This window comes from Rhodotorula toruloides (genome assembly GCF_000320785.1).
Source record: "Rhodotorula toruloides NP11 unplaced genomic scaffold Scaffold2, whole genome shotgun sequence".
NCBI lineage: Eukaryota > Fungi > Basidiomycota > Microbotryomycetes > Sporidiobolales > Sporidiobolaceae > Rhodotorula > Rhodotorula toruloides.
Window position 1 is genome coordinate 838,238 of NW_015622962.1, and position 26,216 is coordinate 864,453.

The 26,216-nt window shown below is 61.6% G+C and overlaps 13 protein-coding genes across 13 annotated transcripts; 6 read left to right on the forward strand and 7 right to left on the reverse strand.

The window, feature by feature from the left end:
* Nucleotides 1-94: 94 nt before the first annotated feature.
* RHTO_03016 (protein of RNA polymerase I-specific transcription initiation factor RRN6-like family) lies at nt 95-3,735 on the reverse strand (the record flags this gene model as incomplete). Its single annotated transcript, XM_016416688.1, has 6 exons — nt 95-1,157; nt 1,213-2,198; nt 2,256-3,098; nt 3,151-3,290; nt 3,354-3,620; nt 3,690-3,735. 6 exons carry the CDS (start codon nt 3,733-3,735, stop codon nt 95-97), a joined length of 3,345 nt encoding a protein of 1,114 aa, XP_016276407.1.
* Nucleotides 3,736-3,800: 65 nt separating this feature from the next.
* Nucleotides 3,801-5,189, forward strand: RHTO_03017 (cell cycle arrest protein BUB2; the record flags this gene model as incomplete). Its single annotated transcript, XM_016416689.1, has 6 exons — nt 3,801-3,986; nt 4,048-4,199; nt 4,270-4,409; nt 4,466-4,662; nt 4,723-4,961; nt 5,039-5,189. 6 exons carry the CDS (start codon nt 3,801-3,803, stop codon nt 5,187-5,189), a joined length of 1,065 nt encoding a protein of 354 aa, XP_016276408.1.
* Nucleotides 5,190-5,445: 256 nt separating this feature from the next.
* Nucleotides 5,446-6,539, forward strand: RHTO_03018 (actin-bundling protein; the record flags this gene model as incomplete). The annotated part of the gene is made up of 3 exons (XM_016416690.1): nt 5,446-6,272; nt 6,333-6,464; nt 6,524-6,539. 3 exons carry the CDS (start codon nt 5,446-5,448, stop codon nt 6,537-6,539), a joined length of 975 nt encoding a protein of 324 aa, XP_016276409.1.
* A 180-nt stretch (nt 6,540-6,719) lies between these two features.
* On the reverse strand, nt 6,720-8,578 carry RHTO_03019 (splicing factor 3A subunit 3; the record flags this gene model as incomplete). Its single annotated transcript, XM_016416691.1, has 5 exons — nt 6,720-6,755; nt 6,817-6,914; nt 6,979-7,094; nt 7,166-7,715; nt 7,753-8,578. The coding sequence occupies 5 exons, from the start codon at nt 8,576-8,578 to the stop codon at nt 6,720-6,722; spliced, it is 1,626 nt and encodes a 541-aa protein (XP_016276410.1).
* Nucleotides 8,579-8,842: 264 nt separating this feature from the next.
* On the forward strand, nt 8,843-10,912 carry RHTO_03020 (ATP-dependent RNA helicase, EIF4A3; the record flags this gene model as incomplete). Its single annotated transcript, XM_016416692.1, has 10 exons — nt 8,843-8,848; nt 9,087-9,143; nt 9,204-9,264; nt 9,324-9,397; nt 9,452-9,599; nt 9,657-10,336; nt 10,411-10,476; nt 10,538-10,561; nt 10,712-10,747; nt 10,874-10,912. The coding sequence occupies 10 exons, from the start codon at nt 8,843-8,845 to the stop codon at nt 10,910-10,912; spliced, it is 1,191 nt and encodes a 396-aa protein (XP_016276411.1).
* A 309-nt stretch (nt 10,913-11,221) lies between these two features.
* On the reverse strand, nt 11,222-12,179 carry RHTO_03021 (uncharacterized protein; the record flags this gene model as incomplete). Its single annotated transcript, XM_016416693.1, has 4 exons — nt 11,222-11,395; nt 11,473-11,913; nt 11,974-12,029; nt 12,086-12,179. 4 exons carry the CDS (start codon nt 12,177-12,179, stop codon nt 11,222-11,224), a joined length of 765 nt encoding a protein of 254 aa, XP_016276412.1.
* A 218-nt stretch (nt 12,180-12,397) lies between these two features.
* On the reverse strand, nt 12,398-13,376 carry RHTO_03022 (uncharacterized protein; the record flags this gene model as incomplete). The annotated part of the gene is made up of 4 exons (XM_016416694.1): nt 12,398-12,873; nt 12,941-13,097; nt 13,171-13,226; nt 13,283-13,376. 4 exons carry the CDS (start codon nt 13,374-13,376, stop codon nt 12,398-12,400), a joined length of 783 nt encoding a protein of 260 aa, XP_016276413.1.
* Nucleotides 13,377-13,944: 568 nt separating this feature from the next.
* On the reverse strand, nt 13,945-15,319 carry RHTO_03023 (expansin family protein; the record flags this gene model as incomplete). The annotated part of the gene is made up of 6 exons (XM_016416695.1): nt 13,945-14,176; nt 14,238-14,517; nt 14,583-14,607; nt 14,663-14,679; nt 14,758-14,839; nt 14,975-15,319. 6 exons carry the CDS (start codon nt 15,317-15,319, stop codon nt 13,945-13,947), a joined length of 981 nt encoding a protein of 326 aa, XP_016276414.1.
* A 719-nt stretch (nt 15,320-16,038) lies between these two features.
* Nucleotides 16,039-17,998, reverse strand: RHTO_03024 (transcription initiation factor tfiid complex 60 kda subunit; the record flags this gene model as incomplete). Its single annotated transcript, XM_016416696.1, has 7 exons — nt 16,039-16,323; nt 16,428-16,940; nt 17,002-17,282; nt 17,343-17,402; nt 17,460-17,700; nt 17,761-17,856; nt 17,945-17,998. 7 exons carry the CDS (start codon nt 17,996-17,998, stop codon nt 16,039-16,041), a joined length of 1,530 nt encoding a protein of 509 aa, XP_016276415.1.
* A 143-nt stretch (nt 17,999-18,141) lies between these two features.
* On the forward strand, nt 18,142-20,227 carry RHTO_03025 (uncharacterized protein; the record flags this gene model as incomplete). The annotated part of the gene is made up of 4 exons (XM_016416697.1): nt 18,142-19,524; nt 19,583-19,762; nt 19,824-19,976; nt 20,048-20,227. 4 exons carry the CDS (start codon nt 18,142-18,144, stop codon nt 20,225-20,227), a joined length of 1,896 nt encoding a protein of 631 aa, XP_016276416.1.
* Nucleotides 20,228-21,141: 914 nt separating this feature from the next.
* On the forward strand, nt 21,142-21,645 carry RHTO_03026 (MFS polyamine transporter; the record flags this gene model as incomplete). Its single annotated transcript, XM_016416698.1, has 2 exons — nt 21,142-21,261; nt 21,325-21,645. 2 exons carry the CDS (start codon nt 21,142-21,144, stop codon nt 21,643-21,645), a joined length of 441 nt encoding a protein of 146 aa, XP_016276417.1.
* Nucleotides 21,646-21,751: 106 nt separating this feature from the next.
* Nucleotides 21,752-23,824, reverse strand: RHTO_03028 (AP-2 complex subunit mu-1; the record flags this gene model as incomplete). The annotated part of the gene is made up of 13 exons (XM_016416700.1): nt 21,752-21,757; nt 21,818-21,852; nt 21,914-21,923; nt 22,004-22,193; nt 22,256-22,489; nt 22,564-22,722; nt 22,783-22,891; nt 22,956-23,088; nt 23,147-23,238; nt 23,300-23,322; nt 23,384-23,487; nt 23,541-23,679; nt 23,751-23,824. The coding sequence occupies 13 exons, from the start codon at nt 23,822-23,824 to the stop codon at nt 21,752-21,754; spliced, it is 1,308 nt and encodes a 435-aa protein (XP_016276418.1).
* Nucleotides 23,825-24,533: 709 nt separating this feature from the next.
* RHTO_03027 (phosphoserine aminotransferase) lies at nt 24,534-26,086 on the forward strand (the record flags this gene model as incomplete). The annotated part of the gene is made up of 5 exons (XM_016416699.1): nt 24,534-24,575; nt 24,698-25,418; nt 25,476-25,566; nt 25,622-25,938; nt 25,995-26,086. 5 exons carry the CDS (start codon nt 24,534-24,536, stop codon nt 26,084-26,086), a joined length of 1,263 nt encoding a protein of 420 aa, XP_016276419.1.
* Nucleotides 26,087-26,216: the final 130 nt, after the last annotated feature.

Genomic DNA, 26,216 nt, shown 5'->3' on the forward strand with positions numbered 1-26,216 from the left:
CTCCAGAACTTTATGAAGTGTTCAAACAGCAACAAGATGCGAATGCAAAGGCGTGCGTAGGTCTATAGATGCAATGCGAAAGCCGGCGCGAGAATCAGAAGCCGGCGGTGCGCTTCTTTCCCTTCTTCTTGTCCTTCGCCTTCGCTCCGACGGCGAGGCGCGAGCCAAAGCTGCCCGGCACCACCTGCGATGCCGCTCCGCCGAAGCCCAAAGACTGCGTCTGCGAGTCGGACGGACCGTCGATCGAGATGGCGGGCTGCGTTGCGGCGAGTTGCGTCCAGTCCTGCGACGAGGCAGGAGGCCGCGGCTCCTCTGGGATGGTCGGTGGGACGCGCGGTGGGGCGAGGGAGGGGAAGTATGCTTGAGAAGATGCAGGTAAAGGCGAAGACGAAGGGAAGGCGGCGCCGAAATCGGCAGGGAAGGGTTGCGAGCTGGAGGGCGGGGCAGGGTCGAAAGCGGTTCCCTCGCGCTTGCGAGCCTTACGGCCGCGCTTCGACGGACTCCTTTGCGACTGCGAGTAGACGTCGTCCTTGTTCTTCTCGCCCTCGTACGGGTTGTGCCAGGCGTACGAGCGAGGATCGGCGCCGACATGCCATTCGCCAGCGAGAAGGCGCGCGCCGAGTGCTTCGAGAGACGGCGCAGCTCGACGCTTTCGAGGTTTCCTCTTGCGCCCTCGCCTCGGTGCAGGGGCGTCCTCGTCGGAGTCGGCATCGCCTTGACGGGGCCGGAGGTAGGAGAAGTGGAGGGGCGGCTGGTCTTCAGTCGCCGGCTGAGGCTGATTTGGGGCAAGTGTCGGCTCGTCGGGCTCGACTGAGCGAGGCAGCAGGACCTGCAAGCCCGTCCAGAGGTCTCGACGAAGGCTCGTCTCGTGACAGTCCGCCTTTCGCTCGCCATCCTCGTCTTCCTCCAATGCTAGCGAGGTTGTCGGGAGTTGACAGGAGAACTGCTGCTGGCGTCCTCGCTCGTGCAGGTCGATATGGGCTGTCGCGAGACTTGCGAGACTGTCGGCGAGCGGGAAGGGGTTGGCAGGGTTGCGAGCGGATGATGTGTAGGCGCTCTGGCGAGGAAGAGGTCCAACAGTCGGCGAGAGAGACTCGGACGATTGAGTTCGATTGGTTGAGTCGAGCTTGAGGCGCGCGAGGCGGATCAGTTCGAAGCTGGGAGGCGAAAGTCAGCGTCTACAAAGATGGCGAATGCTTGCGCACTACTCACCCTGTCAAGCCTCCGACGTCTCCTTCGACATTCGTTGCCATACAGTCACCTAAGAGTCGTCCAGCCTCGTCGAGCACCTTGTCAGGCGCCTCCTCCTCACCCTCCCTTTCGGCATGCGCAGAACCCCCGAGCACCGACGCCTGCAGCATGTCGCGAAGCTGAACGACGCGACAAGAGCGTAGCTGAGACTCGCTTGGTCGATCCTGAGGGAGCTGACGGCGCCGGGCCTCTTCCGCCTCGTCCGCGAGCATCTGCACATCCTCGCTCCAGACCCGTCTGACTTCCGCTTCGCCGTCGCCGGTAGTTTCAAACGCTGACGATAGCTCAAACGCATGGACATCGCCTCGAGTGCCGACCTCCAGAACCTGCCAGCTCCGTGGCGGGCGGGCGGAACCTTCGAGCCGACGTCTCTGTGCGGGCGCTTGCAGGTCTTCGTCATCCGAGTCGGAACCGTCGACGTCCATACAATCCTCCGCAGGCTGTGCGCCGTCATTGGCCGAAGCGGGACTTGGAGTCGGAGTCGGCAAGATGGACAGTCCGGCTCGAACGAAAGATGGCGAGGGCGGCGGGTTGTGGATGAAGTACGGGTCGAGCACCGAGCGTGGAGCATCGGTCGGACTGGCGTCGGTCGTCAAGACCTCAATTTGAGGATGAAGGCGAGAGTGTAGAGCGATTCGCTGGGTCGAGGGTGCGTCGTTGGCGTGAGGAGGAAACTCGAGGAGTGAGAGGGTATAGCCGGAACCCTTGCCCTCGATCCCCACGCGACCGTGCTGGCGTCGCAGGACCTCGCGACCAGGCATCCGCTCGTCGAGCCAGAGAAGGTCGCGGGTCGTGCAGATGACGTGAAGGCTGGTAGGCGGGGCGAAGGCTTCGGAGCGCGGGGAGGACTGTAGGAGGGAGGTGACGAGAGCGGGCGAGGTATCGCCGAAGGGAAGGTGAAGGGAGAGAAGGTCTTTGTCGAGCAGGGTGAGGGAAGCGGACGGGGACTGCGAGAGCAAGTACATCAGCGGATGCTTGCGTGCAATGATCCGCCCTGAACGCACTCGTAGATCATACAGCAGTACCTCATCCTGCAACGCAACGACCGCATCGCTCCCTCTCGCACCGCCCCATTCAACCCTCGCCATCCCGCTGTAATCGCCAATCCCCTTCTTCCTCCCACGCCGTAAACGAAAGACCTCTGGCCGTCCGCCGTTCCAATCCGTGTCACCTATCCGGCCGGACCCACGTACTCCCAAGCCCCAGCCAAACAGACTGCCTTCTGTATCGACGACGAGACCCGAACCGGGTCCGCCATCGTAAGGCGTATTCCCGCCGAAAGCGACGTCTGCAATCGGTCGACGGCCAAAGTCCAGGGCTGTGTAAGTGAAGCGTGAGAGGACGGGGGAAAGATGGGGAGAAGGTGGATCTGGCGGATGCGGATGAAGGTGGAGGAGGTCCAGGGAGGTGAGAGATCGGACAGCGAGCAATACTGTGGGTGTAGTCGAGAGTGGCGCGAGCTGAAGCTGTTGGATCGGCGAAGTTGCGGAGAAAAGCGGAGCATGCGAGGGAGCGAAGGCGATGCCAGCCGGTTCCGCATCCTCCGCATCACCGGCTCGTCCTTTCCCTTTCGCCGACTGCTGAGGTCGAGGTGCCGGGGTAAACGTGCCCCATCCAACTCCTGTAGCTCGACCGCCGGCCTTGTCGGCTGTCCGCCAGGCAACGCTTGTGCTCGTCCCGACACCTTGGTCGAGCGGAACCTCGAGTGCGGCGATCGCGTTACCCAAATTCGGGTTCGTCGGCTCGAAGGTGGAGAGGATGCGAGAAGTGGTGCGAGGTGGACGACTGCGCAGGACAGCGTTCAGGTGAATGGCGGGGTGGAGAGGGTCGTTCGGCAAGTTGGCGTGCTGCGACGGCAATGTCAGCGTGGACCCGTGCCAAGCTCACTGTGGAACGCACCAGTTGGCGGAGAATCGTTCCATCAGGATTGTAGCGAAAGGGATCGCCAGTGAGGTCGACCGTTTCTGCTTCGTCTCGGTCGTCCACAGTCGCGGGGAAAAGCTGCGACCCGCTGCCGCGTTTGACATGCAGCCTCAAGTCTGTCGGAGAGCTCGAGATCTCAGAATGTGAAGAATGCTCCGAACTGAGCGAGCTGGACAGACCTTCGTGCTGGGCAACCATCGTCTCGCCTCGAAACCCCGTCGACTCTCCTTCATCGTCTCGCTGGACACTCAGGCGCAATTCGACATCCATCCCAGGGACCAGCGTCATCGATTCCGACCACCTCTGCACCGTGTCGTCCGCCGCGCTCGTCCAAGCTGAGTTGAGGGAAGGAGGAGGAGGGTAGCGGCAAGGTGAGCCGGTCTGGGCGCAGGCCAAGCAAGGGTACTCTCCATCGCACGTCTGCGCCGTCAATGGGTCCTGCGAGCCTGTGTTGCGAGCCCAATGCCTTCATCAGCAAGTTGAGAGAAGGATCGGGGAAAGTGAGGGAGACTCACATCTACCGCACGCTGGACGGCTTGCACTGGCGCCAGATGCAAACATACGGCATCACGCAGCCTTCGAGCTCAAGCAGGACCAGTCACGAGCAGTCGAAAGCGGAGACGAGGATGAGGAGGAAGCGAACCCGCGCTGCTTGCCCTCGTACCGCTCGCCGCCGTACACTAGATGCGCTGATGGAGACGCAGAATGGCTTGAAGCAGTACTCTGACAAGACGCGAAGGTACTTCGACCTGCTCGACCCGCCCGCTCCCTCGCCAGACCCGCCCTCGACGCGACTCTCTCAACTTCGCAAGGTCCGTCGCGCGGCTCTCTTGCGTCGGGACGATGGCTTGACTGAGTTGCTCGCCTACACAGCTTATCTTGCTAGAGGGCTTGCCGCAGGGAGACGAAGGCGTCGAGGTCAGGCCTCTCGTCTGGAAGCTGCTTCTTCAGCTGCACGAGCTCCCTGCTGGCTATGGCGGGGATCTGCATCCTCTACTCGACTGCGACGGCTACCAGGACCTGATGTGCGTCCAGCTTCGGCGCTCTCTGGCATGCAGCTCGAACTGAATGCGCTCGCGCCGTTCCCTCGCCCAGCTCCCGCGACCCGTCGCCCATGTTCTCCAAGATCCGCAACGACACGTTCCGGACTCTTGCAACCGACAAAGAGTTCATGGAGAAGGTCGGGGAGGAGAAGCTCGTCCGGTGTCTCGAGGCTTTCGTTTGGCGGCAACTAGGTGGGCCGACTCACTCGCTCATCTAATGCAAAGTGACTGACCGGTCTGACTGGCAGATAACGCTGAGCATGTCGAGCACGATGCGGGCGAGCCGCAAGTACCCTACGTCCAAGGCCAGAACGTCCTCGCCGCGCCATTCCTCTACGTCTTGCCCTCGCAACTCGAGGCTTTCGCTTGCTTCACGACCTTCATCGAAACGCAAGTCCCGCGATATGTCCAGCCCACGCTTGTAGGCGTGCACGACGGCCTTCAGGCGAGTCTTCCAGCCGTGGCTTGAAACGCACTTCTAGCCTGACCTCCGTCACCCGAGCAGCTCGTCGACCTCTGCCTTGAAGCGATCGACCCAGTTCTCTTCAAGCACCTTCTCTCTTTCAATCTTAGCGCCGAGATCTACGCCTTCCCCTCGATCCTGACATTCTGCGCCGCGACTCCACCTCTCCGCGAAGTCCTCGAACTGTGGGACTTCTTGCTCGCCTGGGGCGTCGGCTTGAACGTCTTGTGTGTCGTGGCCCAGCTGTATGTCATGCGGGATGACTTGATGCAGAGCAAGGCGTGAGTCGTCGTTTGCGACCATTTCGCGCCGTTTCCTGTCTCCCTCAGAGTCTCCCGCTGATTTGATGGCTCTACAGGCCCATGAAGATGCTCCGAACGTTCCCGCCGCTCAAGAGCAGCGAAATCATCCCACTCGTCGTCCAGTTCATCGGAACTCTTCGCGCCGACCTCTACGACGCGATTGTCCGCCATCCTTGGGACGCTACCCTTCGCCTGCCTGATCACTGAGATTCCTACAGCGCTCAAGCAGCATTGAAGACCCGCAGGCAGCCAGTCTACGATGCCCTTTGATCCCCTTCTTTCGTTTCCTCATTTCGTCCCGCAACCTTCGCGCCTTTCGCCGTCTTCGTCCTGTTGCTGTCATTTCTACTGCATTGCAAGCCCTCCGAAGCGTTACTAGCCTGCCTTGAGGCCAATGACCGAATCCAACACTGGACACCGCCTCTCTTGCTCTTGCCACCCGCTCGCTCGCTCACACACAACGATGGGGCTGCACTTCAAAGGCGAGAAGCCTATGAAGAAGACAAAGAGCAAGTCGCGCTCGACTGGCGGGCCCGCAAAGGATGACCCGGACGCCCACCTCGAAGGATGGATCCCCGCTCCTTCGCCTGCTCTCCTGCTCGGCCCGTCGTATTTGACGCTGCCAGCGACCGACCTGACGCCCGCTGTGTGCGTCGCACTCAACCCGACCACCGGCAAAGTCTACCCGCACGTCCTCCCGTCCGCTGGAACCGAATCCTCCGCCGCCGCCCTCTCTCGCGCAACCTCCTCAGCCGCCCAGCTCGCCTCGCTCGACCCGGAGGAACTCGAAGCGCTCGTTGACCCAACAGACGCGGCCGCTCTTGGTCTCTCGGCGACGGAGCACTCGGAACCGAGCGATGTCAACCATGTCTGGGTGTGCGCACGCATCCCCGACACGAACGACAAGGTCACGTTCAGGTCGGGAGGAGGGAAATTTCTGGCTTGCGACGAATACGGGAGGGTTAGTGCCGAGAGGGAGGCGCGAGGAATGCAGGAGGAGTGGACTCTCGAGGAACCCGCTAGCGGGAAGGACGGCGCCGGCTCGGGCAGGATGGTCATCAAGAGCGCTTACGGGAAGTACTTGAGCGTCGACATTGTCGCGGGAGGCAAGGTGGAACTGCGAGGAGACGAGGAAAAGGAGAGTTCGACGGAACGGTGGAGGTTGATGATGCAGGGAGAGTACGTCGTCAAGGCGAAGAAGCAGTACAACGACCGGAACGGCATCAAGACGGTCGCCGACACGGGCTACACTGTCGTGACGGACCTCGCCGGAGCCGAAATCGACGCGATGTGCGTTGGCATCCTTTCCTCTTCAGAGAGCCAGGGTGCTGACTGGGCCCGCGTTTACAGCAAGAAGTACCACCACCACGGTCGCGGGTCAGACGCAGTTGGGACGGAGGAGGACAAGCGCGCACTCAAGAAGGCGAGGAAGGAAGGGAAGCTTGCGGAGGCGATGCTTGACCGGCGTGCCAAGCTCAAGAGGTGCGTCGGACCAATTCTTTCAGCTGTCGAGGCGATACTGACTGCTCTGGTACTCGCAGCGATCGATACTGCTGAATCGAAGATGAGTTCTGTGCTACCCTGTTGTCCTTGTACCTGCAAAGCAGCCATGTTGTTACGCTTCCCGCGCAGTTCTGCCCCTCAAGGAGCTCACGAGAGTCTGCGACGGAAGCTGCGAACTTTTGGCCTGCAGCGAGCGAGGATGAAGTACAACATGCGCCTTCGCCCCGAACGCGTTCACACCAAACCCTGCCGCTTGAGGTCCTCGTACGTCTGCGAGTGGAAGCGCGCAATCAGCAGAGTGTTAAGGAGGAGGAGAGTGAAAGAAGCGCACCTTGCGGTTGTAGACGTTGCCCTCCTCGTCCTCGAGCTCCTCCGTGAGCTCCGCCTGCGACAACTCGGCGCGGCCCTCCTGCTTGAGCTTCTCCGCCACTGCAACGAGCAAGTGAGCACAGTCGAACAGACAAGCAAGCCGGGAGTGGCGTGAGGGACTCACAAGCAATCGCATCCTCGATCTTGGTGATCTCGTGGAAGTGCTTCGTGTTGGGCAAGCCCAACGCGCGCATGCCGAACGCATGCCGGGATTCCTGGAAGTGACGCTCGAAGTTCTTGCTGCAGTCGAGAAAAGGCGGAAGTGTCAGTCATCTCGCTGGACGGCGGAACAAGGGATCGCTTTCACGCACCGGCCCTGGTAGACGTGGTCGGAGCAGATCTCGCACTTGTACTCGACGCCAAGTCCGTGCAGCTTGTACAGCCAGTACGGGATGGGCTTGCCGTCCCAACCGAGCGGGAGCTTGAGCGGATTGTAGATCCGGCCTTCGTCCTCATCCTCGTCGTCTCCTGCTCCATTCGCCGGGCCGTTCTTCGACTGCGCCGCAGCGGCGGCAGCTGCTGCCTCAGCCGCCTCGCGAGCCTCCAGCTCCTCGATTTCGGCAGCGCGCTCCTTGTCGGTGAGGGCTGCTCGTCGCTCGGTGTTGGCGAGCGTGTCGGTGAGGATTTGTGCGAGAGGTCCGGGAGGCGTGGCAGTCGAAGAGAGGAGTGAAGTGATGAGAGATTCCTTCAGCGCGATCGCGCGGTTCTTTTGGTGCCGCAGGGCGGCGAGGCTCGAGGAGGAAGGCGCGGGAGAGGCAGAATCGGCGGAAGAGTCGGCGGCAAGCTTGGCAGCTGCCTTGACATGCTTCTTGCCCGTCAAGTGCGCCGTGTAGACCGACTCCTTGGTAAACGACTTTTGGCCTGTGCGCGGAGTGAGGAGTCAATACTAGAAGATAACGGGCAAGAAAGAGCCCGGACGCACATGCTGCACACCAGATGCCCTCGCTCTCCTTCTGCTGCTCGTCCTCCTCCGCTGGCTGCGCCCAGCCTGGCACCTGGCCCGCCTCCCATCGCCGCGCAAAGTCATCGTCCGCCGCCTTGAGAACGGTGTCGAGGTCGCCGAGCGGGAGCACGCGCTCGTAGAAGTTCGAGAGGTAGGAGAGGAGATTGGTGAGGTATTTGGCATAGGCGGGAGATGACTTGAGCTGAGGGGAGAGGGAGAAGTTGGTGACGGCGCCGAGGTACTGGAGGTAGGTGTAGCGTTTCCACCCGCCTGCGCTCGCCTGCCCGCTCGAGGAGGGAGGCGCCAAGTTGTTCCACTCGTCGTGCAGCTCATGCAAGTCGAGGTACCGGCCGAGCGCCTCCTCGCCCGTGAACTTCTTGTCGAGCCATTCCGCGTCTCCGCCCTCGAGCGCCGCAAAGTCAACCTCGCGGTCTCCTCCCACGCGCACGTTCGTCGCAGTCGGGTACTTGCGGTGGTAGTCCTTGACCTTGGCGAGGCGCTGGTAGAACTCCGCGAGGTCTCCGCCCTGTGCACCTCCGCCCGACAGCGCGTCAATTTCGCGGTTCCGCTCCTCGTTCGACGGCTGCAGTGAGCCGTAGAGCGCGTCTGACCGGTCGACGATGCGGGTGAGGAGGTCGGATGCGCGGTGCGTTGTTGCGAGACGGTCGCGGTGGGTGATGACGGGCGCTTGGAGGGTGAGGAGGAGAGATGTGAGAGACCGCTCGAACAGATCTGCGTCCTCTGCCAGCCCGCGCGCGTCCTCAATCACCGACGAGGCCATCCTGGCGGTGTGTCGGGCGAGTCGAGGAGGAGGACGTCAAGCAGCGGGATTCGCGCGGCGGGGCAAATCCGAGTGGATGTGTTGGGGTCGAAGGTAGCCTGTGAGCCCCTAGCAGCAGTTCCTGGCCTCAGCAAGCGAGTTGGCCGGTGTTGTCCTGGTCGAAGGTGGCGAGGTGAAGGTCTGCTTCCTGCACCACCGCTTCGCTCGCTCCAGGCTTGCTTGTGCTGCTAGAACTTTTGTACAAAGCAGCAAACACACGCAGCCATGTCGGTGAGTCGCTTGCGCCGGTCGAACTGGTGGACTCCTTCCCCCCGCCCATCCCATCACCGCCAGCTTCTCCGCCGCCTCGACACAGCGCTGCGGGACGATTTACGCTCGTGAAGGTGGTTTAAATGGGTTAAGGAGGCTGCTGCCCGGCTGCGGGGCCTTTTGGCGCGGTCTTCAGTGGATTCTGCACCTCATCAGGCGACTGCAAGGACGAGGACTGACACACTTGCCGCGCTCGCAGATCGACGCAGCAAAAGACTCTAAGCTCGTGTTTGAGACGTCCGAGTCGGTCACGGTTGTGCGTATTGTCCCCTGCCGTGGTACACAGCGGATCAGCCTCACCATCCCCCTCGTGCAGGCGCCGACTTTCGATGCGCTCGGCTTGAAGGAGGACCTGTTGCGCGGTATTTACGCATACGGTGAGTCGGGGCAGGCTTTGCCGGTCAGTCCGTCGAAGCTGACCTACGTTTTCCTGCAGGATTCGAGAAGCCTTCCGCCATCCAGCAGCGTGCCATTGCGCCCGTGATCAAGGGTCGCGATGTCATTGCGCAGGTGTGTAGGGGTGTTGCAGACGTCCCAGAACTTCGGCTAACCACTTCTTCGCAGGCGCAATCCGGAACCGGTAAAACCGCCACCTTCTCGATCTCTATGCTCCAGTCCATCGACTCGTCCGTCCGCGATACCCAAGCCCTCGTTCTCTCTCCAACGCGCGAGTTGGCGACGCAGATCCAGAGCGTCGTCCTCGCCCTCGGCGGTGAGTTTGCGTGCCCTGGAAGGTTTCCCTAGCCTGTCTGACTTTCGCCCCGCGCAGACTACATGAACGTCTCCTGCCACGCCTGCATCGGTGGAACGTCGATCGGCGAGGACATCCGCAAGCTCGAGCACGGTCAGCAGATCGTCTCAGGCACGCCTGGTCGCGTCTTTGACATGATCAAGCGCCGGCATCTCCGCACCCGCAACATCAAGATGCTCGTTCTCGACGAGGCCGACGAGCTCTTGAACCGCGGCTTCATGGACCAGATCTACGACGTCTATCGCTACCTTCCTCCCCAGACCCAGGTCGTCGTCCTCTCCGCCACCCTCCCTCACGACGTCCTCGAGATGACGACCAAGTTCATGACTGACCCCATCCGCATCCTCGTCAAGCGTGACGAGTTGACGCTCGAAGGCATCAAGCAGTTCTTCGTCGCCGTCGAGAAGGAGGACTGGAAGTTTGACACCCTGTGCGACCTCTACGACACGCTCACCATCACCCAGGCCGTCATCTTTTGCAACACGCGCCGAAAGGTCGACTGGCTGACGGAGAAGATGCGCGAGGCCAACTTTACCGTCTCGTCGATGCACGGCGAGATGCCTCAGAAGGAGCGCGATTCGATCATGTCCGAGTTCCGCTCTGGCTCGTCGCGCGTCCTCATCACGACGGACGTCTGGGCGCGCGGTATCGATGTGCAGCAGGTGTCGCTCGTCATCAACTACGACCTTCCCAGCAACGTAAGTCCGGGCGCGGGGGCCTTCCTTCCTTCTTCCTCCTTCTTCTTTGTGTTGACTCTCCTTTACATTCACAGCGTGAAAACTACATCCACCGCATTGGCAGGTCGGGCAGGTTCGGCCGCAAGGGTGTCGCGATCAACGTGCGTCGGCTCGTCTTGCTCCTGCCTGTCCTCGACTTGCGCTGACTTTCTTCACATCCAGTTCGTTACCAACGATGATCTCAAAGTGCGTACACTGCTCTCTGCTCACTCAAGGGCATACTGACGTTCTCTGCACCGAACTTCCTCGAAACCCGCCCAAATTCGCCCTCCTCGACGTCTCCCTCTCTCCAAACGCCGCGCGCTTTCTTCTACCACGTGCTAACTGCGCTATAAGGTGCTCCGCGATATCGAGCAATTCTATGCAACACAGGTACGATCGTTAATCTGCCTCCTCGACGCTCTCGAAGCGTTTCCTGCCGCTTGGGCGGCGTCCAGGGCCCTCATCGCGCTTCTTCTGGTCTGAGACGCCATACTGACGTTCTCTCGTGCTCTACAGATCGACGAGATGCCCGTCAACGTGCAGGAGGCGCTTTAGGGGTGCGCAGAAAAGGCCTCGTTGGTCAAGGTCGTCGAAGGGAGTCGTCCTTTCGCTCGGATATCGTGCTGTCGCTTCTCCCCGTTCTCTTCCGTTTCACTACTGTTTGTAAAGTATAGCTTCGCGTACTCTGCGGGTGTGATACGAAAAGCGCGAGAGGCGTTGGCTTGCGAGGCGGCTGAGCGGTGGAAAGGAAGCCGTTGACTTGGCGTTGCATCGCTTCGTAGTGCCTCGCACATGATTTAGACGCAATCGTAACGTTGACAATGCACCGAGGGCGAAGAACAACACCCGCAAACGCTACGAACGCTAGAACTCCGACTCGTACCGGATCCCGATCCTCGCGAACGCCTCCCTCACGTCCGCCTGACTGCCTTCATCAAGACCGTCAACAACTTCGAACTCGCGAAGGAATGGCGCCAGTTTGACGAGTTCCTCGTAGTCGTTCAGGGACTGGTACTCCCACAACCGTCGAACTTGAGGCTCGTGAGGTTCGGGTACGTCGTCAGGATATTCTCGAGGAACTGCGTGCTTTGTACGTAGTCCCAATGCGTACCTACCGTTTCCCAGCCTCCTCCTCCTCCGACGCCGTACTCAGCGATCAATTCGTCGGCCCGAGCGTCAGCGAGGTATTCGTACATGTCCTTCTCGTGCGAGGCAATGCCACGCAGCTCGAAGAATGTTGGGTCCCATTCCTCAAGGAGCTCGATGCTGTTTTCAGGCCCCCGCACCTTGTAGATCTCAACCCTCCGGATTTCCTCGCACAGATCATCGTCATTCAGCGAACGCTTGTAGTGGCACGCAGAGGTGGGCACTTCGACGATTTCCGACTCGTCATGTTCGGTGCGGGCTAGTATAATGGGAAGCGCAGGCAGGCTGCCACGTTCGGGAAGAGCGATCTGGCGAATTCGGCGAGAAACTCGAGAACAGGCGTCGAAGTCGTTCCAGCTGAGGTGGTCGTAAGAGATGATGGCAGTGAGAATCTCGGTAGGAAGACGTTCCTGCACGACGCACGCGTAAGCGGGGTGAGGCAGAACAAGGTCAGTAGAGAGCGGGCGTACGAGGCGAGAGAGCGCAGCGAGGTCGATAACGTCGTCAGTCGGGATCGCCTGTGAACCTGCGTCATCTTCGATCAGTACTGAGCAGCCTTGGAAGCCTCGCGAGGGCGCGCACCTTGGTCAACGGGCTCCTCCCCCTCATCAACCGAACGAGGCGAAGGCCAGTCTTGCTCGGTGAGAACACTCGAAGACGCGTCGCGAGCAGCCATGGCGTGTCAAAAAAGATCAAGGGACAGTGTAGCGAGGTCAAACAAGCGTGCGAGCGGGAAGAGGTGAGCGGGAGGAGGCGAACCAGCGTTCCGACTTTGCGAAATGCGAAAGGCTCCCTCGCTTTGCGCTGTCCGCTCTCTAGAAGTTAGACTTACAGACGAAGTGTGCTGCGATACAGGCGAGGGAAGAAGCGCATTGCAGACAGGCCAACGCCGTCTCAGTACTTCAGCGGAATGAAGCGAATGCCCTCCTCCTCCAGCGCTTGTCCCAGCTCCTCCTCGGCAGACTGGTCGGAAGAGTCCTTGCCATCTTCGGGTCCGCGTCCGCGCTCGGCTCTGGTTGCAATGGTCATCACCTCGCGAAGATTCGGCAGACACTCGACCAAGTATTCGACGCTGTCTGCGGTAGAGAAGTACTCGCACCCCTCAAGGCGGAGGCTGCGGACATTCGGAAAGGCGTTGAGGATGTCGGGCAAGTAGTCGGCTTCGTCCTCACCGAGCGACTCCTCGCAGAGCAGGTCCTCGGCAAGCTGCTCGTACGCGTGTATCGGGGCCCTGTCCTCGTCCTCGTCGTCTTCCTCTTCGTCGTCGTAGCCACGCCAGGCGAAAGTGCTTCGCCACGGCCCAACTCGAGCCCCTGGCCGGTCCAAGGGAGATCTCCAGGCGACGGACCTTGGCGCCGTACGCGCGATGCCTTCGAGCGTGCGCCCAGCAGCCGCGCGAGGATGGCGCCTCGACCGTCCAGCTATACCGTCCCGAACCAGATATAATTGATATCTCAACGGGTGGTGCCGCGCCGCGCTCAGGAAGAGCGATCTGGCGAAGGCGGCGAGAGACTGGAGAACAGACGTCGAGGGCTGGCCAGGTGAGGTAGTCGAACGAGATGATGGCAGAGAGAATCTCGGTAGGAAGGCGTTCCTGCAAACGGGGAGTAGGCATGAACGCCGCAACGGCCGCGACAATAACGAGAGAGCACGAAGGGGGGGCGTACGAGGCGAGAGAGCGGAGAGCGGCTAACAGGTTCGCGATTAGCGCTCGCATGTGGATCTGCGTCATCTATGATCAGTGCTGAGAAGCTTTGGAAGCCTCGCGAGGGCGCGCACCTTGGTCAACGGGCTCCTCCTCCTCATCAACCGAACGAGGCGAAGGCGAGTCTTGCTCGGTGAGAACACTCGAAGACGCAGCGCGAGCAGCCATGGCGTGTCAACAAAAGATTAGAGACCCGTGTAGCGAGGTCAAGCAAGCGTGCGAGCGGGAAGAGGCGAGTGGGAGGAGGCGAACGAAAGAGACGGGTCCTGGCGAAGACCTTCACGCTCTGCGCGCTTGACGGCACTGCGAGAAGAGAACGAGCGCTGCACGTCTGCTGGAGGTCTGTCAGGCCCTCTCTGTCGATGTTCAGACCCGAGAAGCGTGGACGAGTGGCTCCCCAAAGCGAAGAGGAGGAGAAAAGGAATGCTACGTTGCGAGATGTCGTATAAGGCTGCTGCAATAGTACGAGGGAGGCAAGAAAAAGAGGAAGAAGACGAAGCGAACAGGACGAGACAATGAGAAGAAACGAGGAAAGGCAGGTGAAAGGAGGGTGGATCCCGCGCTGCGAGCCTGAGCCGCGCGCTGGGTTTGGCGAAAGTGAAGGCAAGGTCGATGGAGGGCAATACGGGCTAGGGATGGGGGTATCGAGGGCGCCTTGGCGGGCGGAAACGGGCACAGCTCGTTCCAAGAGGTATCTAGACGGGTATCGAGAGGTCGTGAAGTCGAGCTAAGGGGCTCATTGCGCGGCGTGAGCGGCGGCGCCGATGACGTTGCCCATCGCGAGGACGAGCTGCGAGATGTTGTCGAGGTTGCCGCCGACTGCGGTCGCGGGCATCGAGGGCGAGGCGGCCGCAACGCTGGCCGACTCGGAGGCCGACGCCGAGTGCGACGCGGTCGAGAGCGCCGACGAGGTCGAGTTGGACGATGACGAGAGCACCGAGGAGGAGGACGAGGCGCTGCTCGTCGTGCTGCTGAAGCGAAAAAGGGTCAGTTGCGGGGACGAGCGCTCCCCGAAAATGCGAGACTCGCCTGGTGGTCGTCGTCGTGGTGGTTGTGGTAGTAGTAGTCGTGGTCGTAGTTGTGGTAGTCGTCGTCGTCGGGCTGGGCGACCACGTCGTCGGAGGCGGCGTCCAAGTCGTCGTCGGCTTGTCCGAAGTTGTCGTCGGAGGCGGCGGCGGCTTGGTCGTCGTAGTCTGCTGGTCTCCGCCACCGCTCCCCGGCGACCAGGTCATGTAGAAGACGCCGACGCTCGGGCTGGCGAAGTACTGGAAGAGCGCGGGCGACATGTCGAGGCCGCCGTAGGGGCATCCTGCGGGGCACAGGCGAGGTCAGCGAGAGGTTCTACGAAGACGAAGACGAGCAGGCGAGACGCACCTGGGCAAGCGTCGAGGATTTGGGCCTGTGGGAGAGAAGGTCAGCGAGAGTCGAGCCAAAAGTCTGTGAAGCGTGCTCACCTGTGCGCTCTTGCCGCCTACAGGAGACGTCGAAGCACACAGCAGAGTGCGTCAGCGCTGCAAGTACAGCGGGTAGAGGAGAGACGACGGCGCACCGTACGAAATGGTGATCGTCTGGAAGCACCACTTTGAGACGGCGCCCAGGTCTCCGTACTGCGCCTCATTCAGCGCCACCATCTGCACAGCGTAGGGTTAGCCTCTTGTGCCCCAGATGACGCCGCAAAGCCCGCCAGCTCTCCAAGAAGGTCGAGGCGTCTCGGCGCGTCCCAGAGTTGCGGGTTCGTCCAACATGCGAGAAAGTGTCGGACGCACAAAGTCTGACGACGAGCTGTGTGTCCCGCAAGCGCCCAGTCCCGGGTCAAAGAACGTCGCCCGGCCGCTGTAACCCCCACGCTTGACGAGCGTCTTGTTGCCCCCCTCGACGAGGTCGCCGTCGAGAGTGGAATTGCGGACGACAAACTCGCCGTCGCGGAAGTCGAGGTCAATGACGGGCTGTGCGTCGGGTTGTTCGGCAGGCGTGCGCATCACCCGGTCGAAGCGGCGGTGGTGTGCGACGCTGCCGAGCCCGTGGGAGGAGGACCCGACTGAGGCGGCTGCTGGCGTCGACCCGAGCGAGAGGGCGGCAGCGGCGATGAGAGGGAGGGTCAAGGAGCGCATGGTGGGTGTCTGTGTCCCTCGAAGGAGGCTGGCGAGGCTGCTGTCGAGGTGTCGAGGCGGGGTGGGCGATGAGGACGTCGAGAGGAGTGTGTGTCGTCCGTCACTCGCTGGGAGTTGGCCTGGGTTGTCGGACTGTCCTGTGTGAGTCTAAACGAGTGTACGGAACTGCAGCAGCGTCCAAGCAAGAGAGCCAGCGGGTGGCAGCGAGTCGGGGACAAACAAGAGGAGGCCTTGTGCTCCTCGCTGACGACCCTCGCCTCGACTGCACCCTTGCACCCACTCAGGAGCTCAGTTGAGGACCCGCAGATGCCGCTCCAGTGTCGGCTAGCCGCTGCGTCCAAGTCTCGCTCGCTGGCGACCTCTGCTCGACGCGCTACACGGCCTCCTCTTCGCATGTTGAAGGACGTTCCCTCGCTCTTCAACGGCTTTGGGCGGACTGATGATTGGCTTATCGGGGTCAGAAGGGCTTACAGGACATTCTGAGAAGAAGGCGTGCGAGTCGCACTGCTGAGGAGCACACAAGGTGGTCCGCTCTCCTCGAACCTGTTCCTCCCTTCCCTACTGCTCCGCTCGTTTGCTGCGCGGCACTGCCTTGACCATGAACGAAACGAGCGGCTGCAACGTCGGCAGTCGGCCAAGAGCCCCAGAGAGGCTCATTCGCCTCCTGACAAGACTCGCCTTCGAACGCACAACGAGCTCTGTTGCTTGACGCGCCGCAGCTACTCCTCCATCGCCCCGCCGTCCTCCTCATCCTCCTCGTCCTCGTCGCCCTCCGCATCCCCCTCGTCCTCCACCTCCGCCTCAGCCTCCGCATCCTCCTGCTCCAACTGCTGCTGAATCCCCGCAACAGCATGGTGCACGTCCCGCCCGCCTTGGTCCCATTGAGATTCGATGGTGGAGGCGAAGAGTGAGCCGTAGCGGTCGGTCAGGTCGGAGAGCGGCGGGCGAGGCGCGGACGAGTCGGCAGAGGAGGGGAGCGAGAGGACGGATTCCTTCAGGACGTTCTGTTGCAACGTTGGTCAGACCTCGTCGACAAAGGGTATGCAGACGCGCCGCTCGAGAGCGATGGATCCACAGTCACTCCAGGGAGGACAAGAAGCGGACTCACAAAGATCTCCCGCACGACGTCCTGCCTCTCTCCCTCGTACGTCTCGTCCTCCCGCTCAATCATCTCTCCCAGGGGCTTCAACCCTCCACCAATCCACTCCCTAACCGCCTTGTTCCCGCCCCCGGTCCCACCCGTCGCCGGCTCCGCTCCAACACCAACCACAATCCCGCTCAGTCCACGCGCAGCGCCCCACCGCGCTCCCAGTCCGCGATTCTCGCCTGCCAGACCGCGGAGGAGAGTCTTCGTCACGCGCGGGAGGAGAGAAGGGTAAGCGTAGGCGTGACGTTCGAGGAGGAGGTGGAGGAGCGAAGCGGCGAGGGTGCGGATGGTGGGTGGGGAAGGGTAGGTGTCGGAAGGGACGGGAGGGAGGGCGGAGGTAAGGAGGCAGGTGAGGATGGGCGGAGTGAGCTGGTGAAGGTATGGCTCGACGAAGAGCGTCGGGTTTTCGAGCATCGCGTGGAAGAGGTCGAGTGCGCGCTGGAGTGCTGGCAGGTCGTGGAGGTTGTTGGCGATCTGAGAAGCGAGGACAGGTTAGTCTGCGCCGAGAATTGAGGGAATTGACGGGCAGACTCGCCTGCTCGCCGCCCCAAGCGATGAGGTACGGCACAAGCTGATGCAAACCCGGGTCGTGCCGGACACTTCCCAGCGCCGCCTCCCTGACCTCCGAGCTCGACTCCGTCGCTCCTTGAGTGCCCGCGCCGAGTGCGTCGACAAGCCGGGTAAAGTAGAGTTGCAGCTCGCGCGACAGGACGTGCTTGACGAGAGGAGTGACGGCGGAGGGGGGTTGGCCGGCGGCTGATGCTGCGGAGGGGATGAGAGCGGTGGATGCGGGTTTCGGTGCGTAGCGTGCGAGTTCTGCAGAAAGGACACGGATCAGCTTTGAGTAAGAGGCGATTTGAGCGGCGGACGACTGGCCTTGCGGCGTCGGGTTCTCCTTGATTAGAGGCTGAACGCCCTCGATAGCGAGCCAGTGGGCTGCATAGGAAAACAGTAAGCTGGGCTGAACCAAGCGGAGAAGGGGAAGCAACGCACCGGTGAAGCTGATGTCCCTCGGTACACTGGGAATCTCCGTCTTGATGACCTTGCTCAGGTCGACCTCCTCGTCCTCCACATGGTACACCGTCCCTGTCGCCGTGACAGTCTTCTTGAACGGCATCTGCGACGACGACGCGAAGCCCCAGAGCGGTTCGAGGTTGCGGACCTTGAGAGCCTGGTCGACGTCCTCCACCTTTAGCCGTGTCCGCCGCGCATGCCGCATAAACTTCATGCTCTCCTGCACGCATGCGAGTCCGGTAAGTACACGAGATGCGCCTTGTGAGCGGGAGGAACGCACCTCGATAATCTCCCACAACCGGTACTCGACATCGCCCGCCAGCGCTCCAGCCACCTCGTCTGGCAGGTTTGCGATACCCACAGACTCGGCCACATCCTGTACCGGGCGAACAAGCGTGAGTTGACAGAGTACAGGTCGGGTCGCCCCGTCGAGTGATGAGGATCGCAACGAGGTGAAGGCGCACCTTGACCGAGTCCTTCTTCCACACTCCGCTCACTGCGGACGTCTGTCGTGCCATTTTGCACCTGACAAGCGCAGTTAGGGCCGATGTGAGCGAGCGGTGCTGGCGAGAGATTGAAACCCCTCCCGCTTCCTCCTCCAGCTCACTGTATCCGGCTCTACGGCTTGTTCTGCTTGCTGGGCGGGCTCTGAGCGCTCGATATGGACACCGGCTACTCGCCGCACGACTCGCACGCGGCAGCCGCTGCTCCAGACACTTCCCGACGTCAAGAGCGCTCCCCACCCCTCGTCCCGCTTCCTGCACAGGCTGGGGGCTACCATCACGAGGAGCGGGAAGCAGAAGTTCAGCGAGGATCGTATGCGGGCGGCGCAGAGCGGGCGAGCTATCCAGGCGATGCATACGGCCGACCTCCTGCTGGACAGCCTTCAGTCGCAGCGTACTATGTCCGTCCGCCTGAGGATCCTTACCGACGGTACCCTCCAGCTCCTTCACCGTACGACTACCCGCCTCGAGCCGACTACTACAGCGCCAGCGCAGCTCCTCCTCCCCCTCCGGCAGATTACTATCGACAGCCCGCCCCTCCTGCACCGTACCGCGACCCATACAGCTACCCTCCTCGAGGTCCCTACGAGCAGTCATACCCGCCACGGCAGGCGAGCTACCCTGCCTATCCGCCTCACACGCCATCTCGCGATTTGTATCCCGGTCGCGACCACTACACACCGTCGACCTCCTCTTCATATCCGCCCCGCGACGCCCTTCCGCCTCGAACCGAGTCTCTCGATGCCTCGAAACCCTACGACCTCGGTCCTCACCCCGACCCGAACGCCCTGTCTATCCCGCTCCTCTACCTCGCCCGCGTCATCTCGCTCAAGACCTTCACCGCCCTTCAGCCCAAGTTCGCCAACCTCGACCTTCGCTTCGTCTACTCGTTGCTCGACTTGTCGTCCGAACTGCACGCAGCATCCACTGAGCCGCCTGATTCGCTCGGCGACAAGCGACGAGTCTGGATCACCGCAGTTGGTGGAACGGACTCGCTCGTCGCTCGCGTCAAGAGCAACACGCCCGAGGTGCTCGACTGGCGAGAGGTGGACGACTTGCAGGAGCTCGAGCGCGAGTTGGCGGAGGAGGACAGGAGGGTTGCGCTTGCGAGGGAGAAGGGCGGGAAAGAGGCGGACGACGAGAGGGAGCGAAGTCGGACGCTCGATGATGAGGAAGTTGAGCGGGAGAAGGGCAGGCGCGAGATTGAGGAGTTCGAGCGGAAGAGGCGTTTCGGCGAGGCCGGCGGAATGAGGAGCGAAGCGGACGAGCTGGACGAGGTTCTCCGTGCCGTGCGCGGGGAGAGCACTGGGACGAGCCCCGCTTCTGGCGCTGCCACTTCGCCCTCTGTCCTGCCCTGGTCGGACGGCGCGCAGATGCCACCTCCGCCGCTGCAAGCCATCGACTTCGCTGCGCCTGTGCACCAGAACAGCACCGCGCGCCATGCATCGGAGGACGCACATTCGACCGATCGCACCGACAGTCAGTCCCCAAAGCGCGCGAGGAAGCGGTCGAGGCATGACAGCGACACGGTGCATGACGACGTGCGCTCTGCTCCCTTGACCCTTTCAAGGCCAGCGACTGACTGCAGTCCACTCGCAGGAGCACGAGAAGCGTCGAGCGCTGCGCAAGAAGCTAGAGGCTGTCTGCAAGACGCCGCGCCGGAGCTGCGCAGCATTCGCGGCCGAGCATGGCATCCCTGTCAACGAGGAAACTCGCCTGGCGGACGACGAGCCTCAGCTGGGCGAGCGTCACAGGGGCAACTGGGACCTCTTTGGCCAGGTGCGCGCGGTCCGCTGGTGGGGTTGTCGCGTGCGGAATTGCTGACCCGCTGGACTTGCAGGAGCTTGACGACGTCTCGCCCCAGATTCAGGTTCTCATGGCCCGAGCGATGCGCGACATCACCTACTCGCCTCGACTGCGCTTGTACGACCACCCAGAAGCGCTCGAAATGCTGCACGCGGCCGTGCCATGGTTTACGACTCTGCTCGACACGGTGCGTGCGGCGATCTCCCATCAGCTTGCCTGGCTCGAGCCTCCCTGACGGCGGTCAAGACGATACTGCAGATCAAGGACCGCTACGAGCTTGCTGGAGCGGCTTCCGTCGCGCCGCAAGATCCGCCTCTTGGCGACACTTTCGCTTTCCTGCCCGAGAGCAGCACTCAAGTTCCGACCCTCGCCTCACTCGCCCTCGCTACAGGCACTGACTCGGTCAGTGCGATGGCAACCGAAGCGCCACCACCTTGACATCAACAACGCTCTCCACGCCGTCCCGCCTGCTTTCGCTTTTCTCTCCAACCAGCCGTGCTATCCTTATCCGCCTCGAGTGCCGTTCAGGGCGACGAAGCCGCGTAATTAACATCTATGGACCTGTCCGCTACGCTTGCACGGTCTTAGCTGGGCTCTTCCGGCGGCAGGACCGCCTAGTGGGTGAGCAAGTGTCCCTCGTCGTTCGCCTCCGTAAGCTCCCTGCTCTCTTCCAACATGGGCCCCTTTCTCTCTCGCCGAGAGGCATCGAGTGGAGACAAACCAGCAAGGAGCGAACAAGCGTCCCAAAGTCGACTTGGTCGACTCGAGTCTCGAGACGGAGTTGGCCTCCCCCTCTCGTTGCAAGTCTGGGCGACGCACTCTGCTTTTTCTTCGTCCTTCACAATCTAGTAGAGTCTGTCGAACTGCAATCCAGACGTGTAGACCGGACGGCACCTTGAGCGCGCCCACGAACGCCTTTCGTTCTTCTTCAGTTTACTCGACGCCTCCCGCTCGACTGTCGCGTTCCAGGGCTCTTCCACAGCACGGCAGCAACACGAGGACGGCGCTCGTCCCACGCGGCGAGGCGCTCAACGGAGGCGTCCAGAACAAACGTTACATACAGCCTTTCGTATCTCCCGTCCTCCGCTGCGCTCGCAAAGGTTGACGGATCGTAAGCATCGGCGATATTCCTCTACGTAGACGGGCATGCATGGCGGACGAGCTAGAGGGGAGGACGAGGGCGTTCCGAGGGGTCGAGCGTGTTGCAATTCTTCCTCACCCACTTCGTCGCGCCCAGAGCGCCCAGAGCGACTCGCTAGCAGCATTATTGACCGACGCGCACTCATTGCAGCGGCCGTACCGTCCGCGGCGCGCCTGTTGCTCTCGTCTCGACCTCCTCACCCCGACCTGAGATGAGCGACCCTACCGCTCTCGCTTCCCTGCTGGCGCTGGGCATACCTCGGCAGAAGGCGATCTATGCGCTCAAGGAGCACGGTGGCGAGGTCGAAGCGGCGGCAGACTGGTGTCTTGGCGTGCGCTGCTTCTCCCTCCCTTGAGCGCCTCACACGAGGCTGACAGGCTGGCTTGCACAACAGGAAGGCGCAGACTGGACGCCCAACTCGCTCTTCGCCGCATCATTCGCTCCCTTACCGAACGCCCGCCGTTCTCCCTCTCCTCCCGGCCAGCGTCACCACCGAAGCCGTTCAGTCGACCACAATCCACCAGGCTGGACGCTCGTTCCGCACCGCCTGTTGACGCCTGGGACGAGCGTCGCCATCACGCTCAAGCAGGATCAGGGAACGGATCGGACGGTCGAGGGGGTTGTTGCGGAGCGACTGACGAGAGGGGACCATCCTCGAGGCGTGAAGGTCAGGCTGCAGGACGGGCGAGTAGGCAGGGTTGTGCGGATACTGTGAGGTCCCTTTCGAGGCGGGGCATAGCGCCGGTCGGTGAGGAAGCGGCTTTGTTGTACAACTACAGCAGTGAGGATGCGCAGACGAGTACTACAGAAACAGTGTCACCTTAGATCTGCGAAGAATAACGAATGTCAGCTCTTGGCATCGCTGTGTGAGGAGAATGAGCGCTTACGCGAACAAGGTAGGAACCGTTGGCCTTCGTCAGGTCTGCGGAGGGTGCAGGTCAGCAAGGCGTGCGAGGGGTGGACAGGTCAGGAAGCGGACGCACACCGGACCCACTGCAGAGGAAAGAAGGGGAAAAGGAGGCCAGCGCGTCAGCGAGCTTTCAAAGCGGGAGCGGAAACGAACGGCGACGCACCTTGACGCTCTGGTAGTTGCTCTTTTCAAACACCTTCAAGAACCGCACCAGGAGACCCGACGCCGTAAACATCAGGACCTGGAAGTCGACCGAGATGGGCGGGCGCGACCAGGCTTTCCGAACCGTCGTTTGCGAGAGCGAGGCTTCGGCTGTGAAGGTCGTGTCCGAGCCTCCTTGGAAGCGCGGGATCCTGCGAAACGTCGCACGCATCAGCTGGAGAAGCGGGATGAGAGCTGAGACTGTGCGACTCACTTCCAGACGATCACGTTTTCTCCCGGGACATACTTCGCCTTGCCCATCCCGACCTTGCACTCGACGCTCGCCGTGTTGAGCGGCGTAGGAATGCGGATGACGACGTTGTTTGCGCTGAGTTTGGCTGGGAACATCGTCTTGACGTGAACGGTGTACTCGACACGCGACTTGCCGATTTCCTCGACGATGGGCTGTACTCGGATCGGGAGATTGATGTTCGACGTTGCGCGATACCTGTACCAGCATCGCCGGTTCAGCACGTTTTTGACGAGCCTTGACGCGCCGACAAAGAGCGGCGGGCGACTTACCGCATCAGCTCGAACTCGCCATCTGGCGGGATGAACGAGATCGTCCGGTCGCTGTCGAACTTGCCGAGCTTGACACATTGGTGGAACTGGCAGTCATCGAGCTCGACTGCGTTGCCGTCGACTCCGCCGAGAGGGTTCTTCGCCGTCGAAGGGTTGCCACTGTTCGTTCGCGCAGTCAGCTGCAGCTCGCTTAGGGTGAGAAAATGCACGAGCACGAACGGCTTGTCGATGACGAGCTTGTCGTTGAGACCGAACTTGCACTCGGGCGTGCCGCTCAAGTATGCCCGCATCAGGATCTGCCCGTCGACATCCGCTCGCAGCACCGTACCTGCAAAGCCGTAGCGTCAGTTCGGGACAGACGCTTGCAGACGTGCACGCAAATGTGGACGCACCCTTCGAGTTCATCGAGAGGTTGACTGTCTCGATCACGTCGACGAATGCCTCGTTCTTGCGATACTTAACGTCGTTTCTTCGCCAGGAGATGGCGCCTGTCGCCTGAATCGTGATCTTCGACGCCTCTTCTCGCTACGAGTGCAGTTCAGTCAGGCTTCGCCGAAGGAGAGGACGAAAGCGGGAGACGCACCACCGCCTGCTCCGACTTGACTCCCTCCGTCGTGATGTACATCTTGAGCGTATCGCTCTCCGAATTCTGTGGGTATCCAAAGTCGAGGATCTCTGCGATGCGGCAGCGGAGTTAGCTCACGGCGGAACGGGGACAACTAGGTGCCTCAAGTACCGTCTAGCAGTTCGTAAATGAGCCTAGGTGCGCAAGACTGGTCAGCCAGCTCGTCGTCTACGCGAAGAGGTCATTTGAACGCACACAAAGTTGTTCTTGACGCTCTCCTCGTCGAGCTTGCCGAAATATGATCGGCCGAGGTTGATGAACCGGTAGGTAAACTCGTAGACGAGCGCGGCATTTGCGTTCTGCGGGTGTAGGGGTCAGCCATCCGTCTCAGCCTCGCTACGAACGCGCTCACATGCTTGCAGACCGCGACGAGCCAGAGACCGCCGTGCTTAACATGAAAGAAGGTCGTGTTGCTGATCGTGATGAGCGGCGAAGTGGGTGGCGTTGAGCTGGCGATAACGTGGATGCGAAAGATGTCGGATATCGAGCGTCTGAGCAAGAGAGCCGCATTCAGTTGAGGGCCACTTGAGGAGGGGCTGTCCAAGACCGGTCCGAGACGCACTTGAGGTCTGGTCGGAACAGTCGCGAGATGAGGACCTCTCCCTTGAGGTTGAGGATGAAGAAGGCGGAGATCATGGTCAAGCAGCGGCGAAGGGTGATGGAGTAAGAGGCGAGGGACGACGGGTGATGCGGTAAAGACGAGCCGACAGCGCGCGTGGTATCGGTCGAGCAGAGGAGGAAGAAGTTTGGGCAGTGCCGCAGCTGTTGACGACAGTCGAGCGCTTGTCAGCAGGGCGCACGAAGGGTCCATCCGATCATGCCGAAGTTCCGAGGTCGACGTCGTGAAGCATTCCTGCGAGTCCCACAGGCAGTCTGTACACCTCTTTCTGCGCCCACAGCATGTTCGCATGTACAAAGCAGCGCCTTCGTCGCCCACAACCCGCACAAGCAGAGACGACGGCCCATCCTCCGAGTCGCTCGCTTCCACCTGAAAGCCCGATTCGCACGCCGGCCCGTCCGAGGCGCCCCAATCATCCGCTACATGCCATCTGCTGTTCCGCCTTCTGCCCGACTGCCTGTGAGGACGCTCGACTGGCCGTGAGGTGGGGGAGGGTCGTGTGTGGGATGGAGGTGGTCGCGAAAGGCGCGGGCGGTATTGGCTGGAAGAGCGCGCAAGCAAGACTCACTCTGCAGCTCTGACAGGTCGAACGAAGCAGCACGAGCCGAAGCGGCGGCAGGAAAGAGCCAGAGGGACTTCGCCTTCGCGCCTTCACCGCTTCGCTCTCGACCACCCGCTCTGCTCGCTTCCACACGCTTGTGATCCTCGTTTGATAGCTTGTACACGATGGCGGATTTCACGAAGCAGCTCGCCGAGCGCGCCAACACGGTACGTCCCTCCTCACTCCGCCTGCTCCCTTCCTCAGACTTCATCAGCTCGCAATCTCAGCTTTCGCTTCCGGGCGTCCTGGAGGGTGGAGAACAGGCTGACCGATCCCTTGATATGCACAGATCAACATGAACGCCGGACCGTCGCCCCTTCCGGACGCAGCACTCCTCACGGCTGCCGCTTCTCTCCTCTCGTACCCTGAAACGCCGGGAATGGGCATTGCAGAGATCTCGCACCGCTCGCCCGCCTTCGACAACGTCGTCGTCAAGGCCAACGACGATTTGCGGAAGCTCCTCGAGATCCCCTCCAACTACCGCATCCTGTGGATGCAGGGCGGAGGCTTGACTCAGTTCGCTGCGACGGCGCTCAACCTCCTCGCCTGGTACCGCATCAAGAACCAGCTCAAGCCCGAAGACGAGGTCGACGCGTGGTACGCTGTGACGGGAAGCTGGTCGAAGAAGGCGGCAGAGGAGGGTGCACGAGTCGGCGTCAACGCCAAGAAGGTATTCGACGGCAAGAAGTACGGCGGCGGCAAGTTCAAGGGCATCCCTCCCGCGAGCGAGTGGGAGATCCCTCAGCTCGAGGAGAACGGTCGCAAGCCGGCATTCGTCTACTACTGCGACAACGAGACGGTCGACGGAATCGAGTTTGGCGGCGTCGGCAGCGAGACGGCCTTCCCCTTCGACAAGTTCGACCCCGAGGTCCCCGTCGCTGCCGACATGTCGTCCAACTTCCTCTCTCGCCCGGTCGACGTCTCGAAGTATGGCATCATCTATGCAGGCGCGCAGAAGAACCTTGGTCCGGCAGGCGTGACGCTCGTCATCATCCGCGAGGACCTGATTGGTGCGTGGCAGACTTGAGTCGAACGATCGTTCTCGCAACTGACCCCGCGTCGTGCAGTCGACCTCGACGAGGCTGTCAAGTACGGCGGCGCGCGAGTTCCTTCTATGCTCAGCTACAAGAACATGGCGGACACGAACTCGATGTACAAGTGAGTCGTGCCGCTCTCCGGGCTCGAGCACTTACACTGACCAGTCATCCCGCAGCACACCTCCCACCTTCACCATCTACGTCTGCTCCCTCGTCCTCCGCTCCCTCCTCGCTTCGCCCCCTCTTCCCCTCTCTTCCCCCGATGCTCGCCCTCTCTCTCCCCTCTCCGACTTCGCCGACCAGAAGTCGTCCCTCATCTACGCCGAGCTCGACGACGGCTCGGGCTTCTACGTTGGGACAGCGGACAAGGCTGTGCGGAGTCGGATGAACCCGACTTTCCGGCTGAAGGGCGGCGAGGAGCTAGAGAAGAAGTTCGTCAAGGCGGCGAGCGACAAGGGCATCAAGGGCGTCAACGGACACCGCAGCGTTGGAGGTGCGAACTGATCCTTGAGTCGCCGCGAGCCTGGCCGCTGACCCCTTGCGTCGCAGGCATCCGCACGTCCATCTACAACGCGGTCACGCTCGAACAGGTCAAGACGCTCGTCGCCTTCATGCGCGAGTTCCGAGAACAGAACCAATAAGACGGGAGCAGAACCGATAGGACGGGCAAGTAGACATCGGTTAACACTTAGACCTCTATCCGCGGAATCTCCGGCACTGCTCGCCATCGCTCCTCTGCTTCGCTCTCCCTCGCTGCAGGCAGGCCTCTCG